General features: G+C 37.5%; 1 protein-coding gene across 1 annotated transcript in view; it reads left to right on the top strand.

The window, feature by feature from the left end:
- SEMA5A (sema domain, seven thrombospondin repeats (type 1 and type 1-like), transmembrane domain (TM) and short cytoplasmic domain, (semaphorin) 5A) overlaps positions 1-12,183 on the top strand; it is a 220,831-nt gene that overhangs the window by 113,830 nt on the left and 94,818 nt on the right. Inside the window, exon 10 of the mRNA XM_014940999.1 lies at positions 8,613-8,820. Coding sequence (XP_014796485.1) covers positions 8,613-8,820 — 208 coding nt within the window. The remainder of the gene's footprint in view (positions 1-8,612; positions 8,821-12,183) is intronic.

The following is a 12,183-nucleotide window of genomic DNA, read 5'->3' as shown; positions in this document are numbered from 1 at the left end:
AAAGCTCAGTTCCTTGAGATGCATTGATGATGCTGTAATGGTTCAGCTAAAATATAGCTCACTTGGTAGATTATGTAGATTTTTAGTTGTTTTGCATTCTTGCAACTAGAAAAAACACCTAGGTAATTTAAGAACGTCAGTTAGGGCAGGCTGACTTCTTGATAGTGTGTGTATACTTTTTGCAGGTGACAGAAAATAATTAGTATTTATTTTTATTCCAGATTTTCAGTGGCATTAATACTAGCTTTTATACTAACAAGCTTTTCACATGGATTACTGTTTCTTCAGTTAATGAAATTTAATTAAATATCCATGAGCAATGATTTGTGAGTTTTCCAGGTCGCTTTCCTACTTATTTCTTCAACAGTATTCTATGATGGAGTAAGGGAAACTAAGATACCTGACTAAGAGAGAGTTTAACCTTTTCCATTTCCTGCAAGTAAGTGATGGCACAGAGGGTAACCAACCATTTATCCTATTTAGTGTTTAAAAATAAGTCTCTATATTAAAAGGGCAGAACAATTTACAGCATTTCTCGGGGAAATTCCTTTTGTATTTCCAGCTAAAATATTTGTTAGTAGCTTTTATTATATAGTTACATAATTACCTTTTTAATCTAATAAGCGTGGTTTATATCTGTATTTCTGTTGATACCATTGTCTTGTTATCATCATGACGATAATGAGCTGTAATAGCAAGGCAATCACAGTAATTTATTGTTCAAATTCTTCATAAGATTAGCACAGTTTTTCTTCTCTATCAAAGCTGCAAAACAGAACATGTTCAGGCTTTTAACCTCCATTTTTGACTGAAACTTGTTGAAAAATCACATCATATGTATTTTATTATACCAAGAAACATATCAAAAGTAGAGAAAAAGAACAAAGTAGGACATTGACCAGATTGTTCAAACAGTGATTTAATTTCAAACAATGAACACGTAAATAAGCTCTGAAAATAAAAATTAAAATTTAAAAAAACCTGAAATTTATACCTTGATAAGGTATTAGAATTATGTACTCATTTTTGAGGTTCACTTTTTATTCCAAACAGGTAATGATAGATAGTTTAAAATATTTTAAAATCCAACTGTATTATTTTTTGTTTTCTGTATGATCATAGAGGTACTACATTTCTCCACAATATATTTTTTTTAATTTTTAACACAGAAGGGTTGAACCTCAGTCTTTCACTTGCCCTTTAGGCTGCAGTATGATTAAAAACCTATTCCTGTAAATCAATTATAAATACATATCTCAGAAACCTGTAGGTAAAAGATAAATTAAGTTACAGAGAATGGTTATATTTATCTTATCTTTTGAAAATGCCCTTGCTTTAAACCAAATTGTACCCCACCCCCATATGGGAAAACAGATTATAGCAAAGGCTTTAATTATCCGTATACTACTGATGATTTAACTAATTTCAAAGCTAGCTTTAGCAAGGGCTAAAAAGAGCAGGTTTCAAATCCGCTCATATTCTGTGTACCATATGCATCTTTTTTGGTGTTACACAGATTGCTAAATCATAAGTTGTGGCCTTTCCCTTTGTAAGTTCAACCAGCTGCTGCATTAACTGTTCCTGTGTCTTTTTTCTGTGTAGAGTGCACTTAAGACCTTATGCAACCTGATACTTTCCATCATTGGGATAATTTTCTGCTTTGCAGTAGAGCTTTCTTTCAGTTCCTGTGGTGAAGAAAAGCAAATACTGATTATACATATTTTATTTTATTCTTTTTCAGTGACAGGATGTTTATCAATCACCTTGCTCTTTCTTTGATTTTGTACTATTATGTGCTCTGTACTTCAATTTTAAATTTGGTAATTCTATTTATTATTCTGAAAGAACTCTGCCATGAAAACAACTCTAATAGCATATTTTTTTTCTATTTCTATGGTGTTTAATTAATACAAATGTTATACGATGAATGTAAACACTGTTTATATACACATATGGAAAATATTTAGAAGAAATTTAATACTAACAGATTTTTTTCTTTAATTTCAGTAGGCTTAATACTGTTCAAATGCTTTTGTTTCCCACTGGAAAAAATAATTTATATACAACAAATAATATGCAAAAATAATGTATAATCCACAAAATCAAAATAGTTAATGAATATAATTTTCCAAAATCTATTTTAAATTACACTTGAAAATACTTGTTTTCATTTCAACAACACTTTAAAACTACACTTCTCCCAAATATCCATTAATTTTAAACTTTTCTTTTAAACGAAGCTACCTGATTCTTATGTTGACAGATTCTAAAAGCTGTCAATGAGTCTTTTTTGCACATATTATAGTATACAGAGTGCATTTCTTGCATAGATGGTACCTTATTCAAGTTCAGTTACAAATGTCACTTAAAGTACCAAATATAGCTTTAGCTTCCATTTTCTGACCCTTGCACAGACTGCCCCTTTCCTCCTTATTGACTACATTCTTTCATCTGCTTAAACATCTTGCTTTTCTAAACAGTATTTTGTGGGGAAATTGCAAAATAGCCCCTTATTTACATTTACTACTCTTATTTTATAATTTGCAGTTGATTATACTGCTCCTTGAGTTTTTCTTCGTAAATGCGAGGAGATTTTCTGATCTGTGAAGGCACCTTATTGTGCTCAGAAAATATAGGAATACTTGTAAACTCACATACATAGGCTTACAACTGGCCTGAGGATATATTTGAGACTATTATAAGTTTCTTTTGCTGGCAACTCATATAGTTTAGAAGGCGCCGATAATTTTTTTTGCAATATTGTTGAAAGATGGTATCGTAGACTTCTCTGAAAAACATTGACTTGGATTCTGTTTTCTGTTGCTGGTTCAGTTGCTTTCTGGAGACCAACCCTCTCCCCAAGTACTACACTAAACTACGATAAAATGAAGATTAAATTAAGGTTTATTTCTCTCATGGTTTAATCCCAGCTGGCAACTAGGACCATGCACACACTTGCTCACTTCCCCTGTCCCCATCCTTTCCCCAACAGCATAGGGACAATAGGAAGAAAAGGAGGGAAAAAACCCCAACAAACCAACCAACTTCTGGGGTGAGATAAAGACAGTTTAATAGAACAGTGGGGGGGGGGGGGGGGGGGGCGGAAATAGTAAAAGAATATACAAAATAAAGTGATACAACACAAGTCACTCTCACCACCCGATGATCGATTGCCCAGACTGTCCCGAGCAGCAATTGCAATTCCTGCCCCCAAGACAATCTCCATTTATATACTGAGCATGTCTATGGTATGCAATATTCCTTGTCCAGCTTGTGCTTCCTCTCAGTTTCCATGGGAAGCTGAAAAATCCTTGACTTAATATAAGCATTACCTAGCAATAACTAAAACAGTGTTATCAACATCATTCTCATAGTAAATCCAAATCACAGCAGCTACTAGATGGGAAATTAACTCTATCCAGCTGAAACCAGGATAGTTTCACTGTCAAATATGGCAAGATGTAAGAGTGAAAGTGTTTCCTTCCCAAAATGGAATGGGTAGAAGTTTTATCCCTCCTTTTAAAGAAATGAAATTAACTTACTTCGATACTGCCTCATTTTGGATGATTTGTTAAAGACATTTGTGCTTGAAGAATAAAGAAACATTTTGGAAACATAATAGTTCATATAAATATTTATTCTTCTCCATAGCAAGAAGTTGCTACAGCTTCTTTGAGTATTCCTATTTCTGTTAGGAAACTCAAGAAATTGCAGGTTTATTAGTTTCTTGCATCTGCCATTTCTTAATTTTCTGTTTTCCTTTGCAGGTGTCACCATAAATGTTATAACAATTTCAACCACAGTCTTGCAGTGTTCTCCATTGCTGGCTGTACTTTATACCATTTACATCTTAAACTTCACTTCTTAGTTTCAGAGATAATCTTTTGATTTTGTCCCATAATCATTTTGCTCATTACAGACTCTGTTGCTTCCAAGCTTGTTCTCTACAACTCCATCTCAGGTTTTCCGTGCAGTTCTTCATAGTCTCCTATGCATTACATAGTAATATTTCAGGTATAATTTTTCTTTCCTCTTCATTATCATTCATGATGACTAGATTTCTCATGTTCAGTTGCTGGTTTTGCAGGTCTCTCTAAAAGCATCATGGTACAAATTAAGAAAGCACATTATTTACTCATTCTGGCCAATGTCATTATGTTTTACTACTCCTGTATATACTTGGTCATCCTTAAGCCAAGGTTGTCAGGTGTCTGGATCTATTCCAGCATGTCTTACTTATGCTCAGGATGCAAAGATGCCATTAATTTGAATTCTTAAATAGTTGTTGGACTCAGCCTTGACATTTGTGATGAAACTGGAACTTTCCCTGTTTTCATGGCAAAAAAGTTACATCCATTAGGAAGGTCTGTGTTTACTAATCTTAGCTATTTCTTGACAGAAGTGGACAGTTAGTTTGATTATAAAGTAAATATTGACTTGAAAGATTTTGACAGGTCTGAAAACCCCAGAGCCATATTCAAGACTAATTCCTTTTCATATTTCTTGCTTTATTTTGCTTTGCAACCATGGTGTGTGAAAACGGCTGAACAGACAGCACTTTTAAGGATGGGATTTTTACAAGTTTGCTGGAGGCTGGATGCATAATGTTGCACACATTGTAGTAGAATTTGAAACACTGGAGCAAAGGACCTGGCTTTTGAAAGTACTGGTGCAATTGCTATGATTTTCCACTGTAAGAAAACCTGGTGTAGCCAGTATTACATGCTAGGGTAGTTTGAGGAGGTTGATAGCTACATAACCTTGCTACGTACCATAGTCTGATGAACATAGCCGCCAGTTCAGTCTGTCTCAAAGTTGAAACATGAAAACAGATCCTCACCCTAGTTTGGGCTCCCAGGTGGTCCATGCAAAATCGGAGTTGTAAGCAGGTTGCTTTGAACAACATGGTCTAGTGGGCCCCTATGGCAGGGGGTTTGGAACTCGATGATCTCTAAGGTCCCTTCCAACCTGAACCATTCTATGATTCTGTGAATTCAAAGCAGAGAAGATAGGTTATAGAAGGTTCAGAAGTAGGAGAGTTTACTGAGGCAGGGGTAGATCTCAGATAACATTTTATTCCTTTTTACTGAACTTGCATATGACCAAAAGTGCTGCAGTGAAGGGTGGTGTTTCTTCCTGATAATCTGTGGGATCTCTGCACGGCTTCTTTGCTTAAAGCCCAATCATTTATGACTTTTGACAATTCTGTATGAGTGCTGATACTCTTAGATAACAAATGGGAAAGGAATGATTTGGGAGATGCTGAAAGAAAGCAAAAGGAAATGGGAGGAATGGAGAGTGTATGCCAGGAACAAGAGCAATGACAGCTGTCCTGGGGAAGGCGTTAATGCTGCAGTACTCAAAGTGAGAATATTTTATTTCATTCTAGGGTAATATGCTGCTGTAAGCATATTCTCCGGGTCATAGACCGGTACATTAAAAAATTGTAATTCTGCCCTCTACAGTAAACAGATTTACTGAGGACAAAAGAAACACGAAATACTTGGTTTTGATCATATTCTCTTATTCAAAGCTGCACTTCTAAATTAAATGTGTATGGGGTCATGGGGGAAGGAAGCCTCCAGTCATGTGTTTTTTTCTTCTCTTTTATCTTTGGGGAGGTGACAGCAAGTGATGTCTGTAGATGCCAGACCCAGCACAGTGGCATTAAGAAATATTAGTCTGTATGAGAAGTATGTGCTGAATGTGTACCTGATTTTTGTCTCATGCAGGAAAAAGCCAAATGCAATGTATCATAAATCATAGTGAATCTGTTGGCTGCCAGTTAGATAAGTGATATAGAGTTGTACTAACTGGTCTATAAAGTGATACCATTTCAGGTGTAAAATGATGTCACTGCTTCTTTTTTTCTTCCTCAGTACAGGTTTCCCATTTCTGTGCTCAAAATCTCAGTAACTAAGCAATACAGCCACTGTTTGTTGGTTTGGGTGAAGTGTTTTGCTTTTTTTTTTTTTTTCTGGGCACTTCTCAGTCTATATTTTCACCTTGAAACTTGCTGTAAATATAGTTGAGATTTTGCACCCAACAACCAGCATGGAAACACTGCTTGTTACATTCTTCAGTTGAGCTGGTCATCACTTAATTGTAAGAAAAAACTGATTCTTGGAAAAGGTTTAATTAATTTTTGAATATAACTCCACTTCAGGTTGTTTGGAAAAAAAGTGATAGTCAAATTGGAAATTTTTTTCAATATGAAAAAGGTTAAACTTTAATGAAAATTAAAATTGTCAATTAATAAAAGGTTTTCTCTAACAAATAATTTTACATACAGTAAATCCTTAAAAGCTTGTTTATACCAAGAAAGGCAAAAAGAGTAAACAGTTATATGCAGTGGTTATATTTAGAGTTGAGAGGTCAGTCAGAAAACTGTAACATGCAGGCATGATCTGCTACATTCAAAATCTTGTTATGGACAAAGGGGAATGCACTTCATATACTGAGCTAAGCATTAATTAGTTTTGACTGTCTAATAAAATAAATCCATAATTTCTACTTACTAAAGTTTTGTTAATAATATAGTTATACATAAACTTCCTACCAACTCCCCCTGCCAAGACAGGGCCAGACACGTCCTGAAACTCTGCTCTGCCAGCGCTCCACAGAGTGGGCCTCTGCCCTTGTGATAGCAATGGCAAAAACCCCTATCTACTGTGCTGCAGAACAGAGCATCCCAAACATTTGTCACGAAATTGTTACCGACTCAGAAGAGATGTTACAGTCTTTCTAGACTTCACATGAGTAAGACCTGATCTCAATATGTGTTTGCAGTGTTGGATCTTTAACATTTACTATTGCTGGCACATAGAAAATTGTATAATGCAGTTTTATTTAGACAGCTACCTAAAATATTTACCAGTGTGACAATGTGGTCCTTTGTGTTCAGAACAAGTGTTATTTGGTAGTTTTGAACTGTGCATCAATGAATCATAAATCTCATCAGTTGTCTCACTGATTGGTGATGCTTAACTGTCTTTGCTTAGAAATCACAATAAGATTAGAATTGAAGAGCAAATGCTAAAAGATGGGATTTTTCAGACTCTGTGAAAATCCAGATAAGTAAGAAGAGAATCAGCCTTGTTTTACTGTAATATTCACCTAGACTCAATTCAGACTTGCAGATATTCATACATATGTGCTTTATTAAATAAATGTGATACGTATCTAAACCCCATACTTTTTAACACATAGAATTTTAAAACAGACTAGGGCAATGATGGACTTTATTGCTTTTTAAACATAGTAAAGTGTAGTACAATCTGGCAAAATGAAATCAGTCACCCTTGCAGCTGGAGGTTTAAACTGGCTGCCCATGGCTTGAATGGGAGAACTCTGCTGTAAAAAAAGCAAAAAAAAAACAAACTGGCTGGAGGACCAGGCCCAGAGAGTAGTAGTGAATGGAGTTAAATCCAGTTTGTGGCCAATCACTAGTGGTGTTCCCCAGGGCTTGGTATTGGGGCCAGACCTCTTTAATATCTTTATCAATGACCTGGACGAGGGGATTCAGTGCACCCTCAGTGAGTTTCCAGATGACACCAAATTAGGTGGGAGTGTCGACCAGCTGGAGGGTAGGGAGGTGTTGCAGAGGGATCTGGACAGGCTACATCAGTGGGCCGAGGCCAATGGTACGAGGTTCAACAAGGCCAAGTGCCGAGTCCTGCACTTGGGTCACACCAACCCTATGCAGCGCTACAGGCTTGGGGCAGAGTGGCTGGAGAGCCAGCTGGCAGGAAAGGACTTGAGTGTGTTGGTCGACTGTTGGCTGAACATGAGCCAGCAGTGTGCCCAGGTGGCCAAGAAGGCCAACAGCATCTTGGCCTCTATCAGGGTCCAGAGAAGGGCAACAAAGCTGTTGAGGAGTCTAGAGCACAAGTCTTATGAGGAGTGGTTGAGGGAGCTGGGGTTGTTTGGTCTGGAGAAAAGGAGGCTGAGGGGAGACAACTTTACAACTTCCTGAAAGGAGATTGTAGCGAGGTGGGGGTCGGTCACTTCTCCCAGGTAACAGGTGATAGGACAAGAGGAAATGGCCTCAAGTTGCACCAGGGAAGGTTTAGTTAGGACATTGGGAAAAATTTCTTACCTGAAAGGGTTATCAAGCATTGAAAAAAGCTGCCCAGGGAAGTGGTTGAGTCACCATCCCTAGAGGTTTTTAGAAGATGGGTAGACATGGTGCTTAGCGACACAGTTTACTGGTGGTTATTGCCAGTGTTAGGTTGATGTTTGGACTAGATGATCTGAAAGGTCCCTTTCAACCTAGGCAATTCTATGATTTCTATGAATGTACATTTATACTAGCAAGACTTTAAAAGCTTGTTTTCTGGTTGCTACTGCTGTGAAGCCTGTTCTGCACTAATAAAATTACTTTTTACTGTATTACATCACATAGAATACTTTAATGGTTGTTTTCAAGTTCTTTTCACTGTACTGTAAGAGATCTAGGAAACTCCAGACAAAGTACTCCCACCCTGAATGTGACTTCTGAGGCTTCATTGAAAACATCTAGCATGGGGTGAAGATTTTTTCACTGAATTATGCCAAGTAGGTAGAACTGCTAGTATGATTTTTAGTAACTCATTTTCCTCTTCCCTTTGCAGACTATGGCACTATCAAGAAAGTACTTGCCCCAATGAACCAGACTTCAAGCAGCTGCCTGCTTGAGGAAATTGAACTCCTGCCGAAAAGTCAGCGAGAGCCCATCAGGAGCCTTCAGATTCTGCACAGCCAGAGTGTCCTTTTTGTCGGCCTTCAGGAACACGTGATTAAGGTCCCCTTGAAGAGATGTCTCTTTTACAAAACATACAGGTATGAAGAATCAGCTAATTTGATTTGATTAGAGAAAAATGCTTGCAGAGGGTCGCGGAAAAATGAGAAGAAAATATGACTAAGTAGGAATCCAAATAAATTACCTCTGTCATCAATGACTTTCTATGTACACTGTTTATCAGAAGTGTCTCTGGCTTCTTCTACTAACTTCTTAAGTCTAGATGAGACTCTCAAGGAATTATGTTGATATTTAAGTGTCATTATACAGATTCTGAATTGTGAAATGAAACTGTAAGAAATGGTTTATACAGAAAACAAGTATCTGATAATGAGCAATATAGCTGCTGGTTTAATATATTTAAAGCTTGAAACTTGGACAAATTTAAGCTGGATTTTTTTTAAACAGTATTACAACTGTCTCTGTGGGTTCAGAAAGAAAACTGAATTGGATGAATTGAGTTAACACTAGTTGGAAAAGTTGCTATTTAAAGGTAGTGCTGGATCAGGAAACCATAATAAATGTAAATATTCTACTAGATGAAAGTGTTATGCAGCTAACAATTGTTCCATCAAACAAGGAAAATTACTTACACATTATCACTTGGTCTTAGGCTGTAGTATGGTAGTTAAGGAGTTTTAAGTTCAGCATACAACTTTTTCTGTAGATGATCTAAAATTACTTCTGGGTTGCAAAACATATGCTATTAGAGATTGTTAATTTAATCTAATTAGTTATATCTTCCCTTTTATAGAAGTGTGGTTCCAGTAATTCAGTACAGTTGTTCTGCTTTACATGAGGTAGACTCTGAACCAGTTTGACAAGCTTTTTGAGAACTGACAGAGGCATTTGGTTGTTTTTTTAGCTCATTTTAATTTCAGCTTGTTTAATATACTTTCCTTTGAAAGGCTGGGCTATTAAAGGAGGGGCAAAGACTGCCAGTTGCCTTTCTTGGCTGCCACACTCAGCATCAGGGAGACATCATTTATGCATCAGACAGAGCGATTATACCTCCCATGAAAGGCAGTGACTGTTTGCAGATGGAGATCTTTCTGGCTGTCAGAGGGAACACGCACGCGGTCACAGCAAGGAGGTGATCACAGGATGCAGATGTAGAGCTGTGACTTGGAGACAGTGGAAAGACTTTTCCAGGGGACGTGGGTCTACATGGTACCATGCGGGAGGCTACTAGATTGAGAACAAGACTGAAGGAAAAACTGTGTCCTGGGAACCCAGAGTAGACCAGGGAAGGGGGATTTTCCTTATTACAGTTCTTTACCAGCCCTTTTTGTTTATGCTTTCTTATGTAGCATATTTTACCTATTTTCTACTAAAACAGTAGTGATGGGATGCTGAAAGCCCCATTGGAACTCCTGCAAAGCTCACTTTAAGGAAAAACTATATATAGGCAAGTCTCTGCCTCAAGCTTTTGGTTGGTTTAGGGGTCAACATAGGACCCAGTTTCTTTTTTTTTTTTTTGTTTAGTGAGTTGCAACAGGATGTGTAGGTGTCCTGTAGCCCTTTTTGTTTTATTTCCTCCTTTTTGTTAAGTGAAGGACATGTATTTTTGGAGGGTGTATGCATTTAATGGCTTTAAGCTGGAGGGGAGCAGGTTTAGATTGGAGATTAGGAGAAAGTTCTTTACTGTGAGGGTGGCAGAGCACTGGAACAGGTTGCCCAGGGAGGCGGTTGAGGCCCCTTCCCTGGAGATATTCAAGTGAGGCCCAACGAGGCCCTGGGCAACCTGGTCTAGTTGGGGGTGTCCCTGCTGACTGCGGGGAGGTTGGACTAGATGACCTTTGGAGGTCCCTTCCAGCCTAGACAATTCTATGATTCTTGTGATTCTATGTATATCTGGAGAAGGAAAAAATATAATGACCTATTGTGCTTCTCTCTTTTCTTGAATGTGACACGATTGTGCCATTCTGTTTGTACAAGACATTAATCATATTTTCTTGAGCAGATGTATTATTTCAGGAAGGGAGACTGGGCTGGTATCCTGTGTTTTCTTAGGGAGCCTGCAAACACAGAATGCTCAAAATATGGGTGGCCAGTATTTACACCAAGTCTGCACTCTACTTGAAACATTTAAAGGCTGGAGCCTTATTATTTTATTAGTGAGGTTTGAACTCCAAAATTCATGGGTGAGAACTCCAGAGTACCTGCTTAACTGGTACCTGTGTGAAGATCCTACAAACTCCCTGGTACCTGTGCTTCTGCCAGGACAATTCCTGAGGTACATCGGTGTTACCCTGGCTGCAGGGCCCAAACAGGCTTCTGCCCTCGTGTGGTGGGACTGCTGTCTCAAATCATAGATCCCATACAAGGCTGCAGGCTAGGTATCCTTCCTTCTTGAGCAGTGGGGTTTAACTGACTTGATTTTAAGAGTGTTTAAAAAAAAAAAAAAAAAAGTGGTGCTGTTCCCATTTTACTGAATAGAACAGTAGTTAAATGACTCAAATCCTGCTGAAATTATAATTTATTCCTCTGCCCAGAGGTATGTGAAGTCTCATCTTCCACTGCAATGACTTACTTAAAAGGAGATAAAATTATTACTTGTGGGATTTTTCAGTCATATCTTTCGTAGTTGTATCACTTTGCTTGGAATAATTACATATCCATTCCACCAAAAGGGTTATCAGCCACACTTTCTTCCTGGTTAAAGGTTTCACTTTCTTCTAGCTCTGTTTTGTGAGAAAGGAGCAGATTTAAAGCTGTGATCTGGATGAAATAATGCATCTTCTCGTCATCTATCATTAGAGACTCTGATCGATTGGAAAATGCAGACAATCTTTCTCTCACCTAGCACTTATTTTTGTCTTGACTAGATTTTTTGGCTTATGCTGGATTTCAAGCATATTTGATTCTCTACAGGTGAAGAGAGTGTAAGGTGGCTTACTTGGGGCTATAAATTGCGCTAGGGAATGAAACATCTGAAAATTAGTCATTGCATTGCTGGGTGCTTTAATACTCACATTCTTGTTGTATGTTGCGAACTATTACTTCTGTACTATAGTAATGGCTAAATAGAGTAGTGAGTAAACCTTGCCTAAGGAAAATGCCTTGGAGCATTGTGGTTCTTTTTTTGGATTATTTTAATTTTATCTCTTCACATTTATCATACTTAGGGCTGTGTAACTGCGCCAAGACTATGTGCTGAACTTCAATCAATAATAACCAGAGTTTCTTTGCCAGATCAAGGACACGTGTAGTCTTTAATATCTACTTCACACAATTTTTGAGAAATAGAGCATGCTTGTGTATAAATAACAGCCTTAAAAAAGCCAAAAGGCTGAAGATGTACTAGCTCATCTGTCCTGCATTTTTATGTCAATGGCAAAGTGTTCACCATCTAATCTTTTCTAATCTTTTTGTTTAGGTTTATTGCAAGGGTTTCAGACAAT

Source organism: Calidris pugnax, unplaced genomic scaffold, assembly GCF_001431845.1.
Source record: "Calidris pugnax isolate Ruff unplaced genomic scaffold, ASM143184v1 scaffold8, whole genome shotgun sequence".
Taxonomy (NCBI): Eukaryota; Metazoa; Chordata; class Aves; order Charadriiformes; family Scolopacidae; genus Calidris; species Calidris pugnax.
This window is presented reverse-complemented; position numbering and strand designations above follow the sequence as displayed.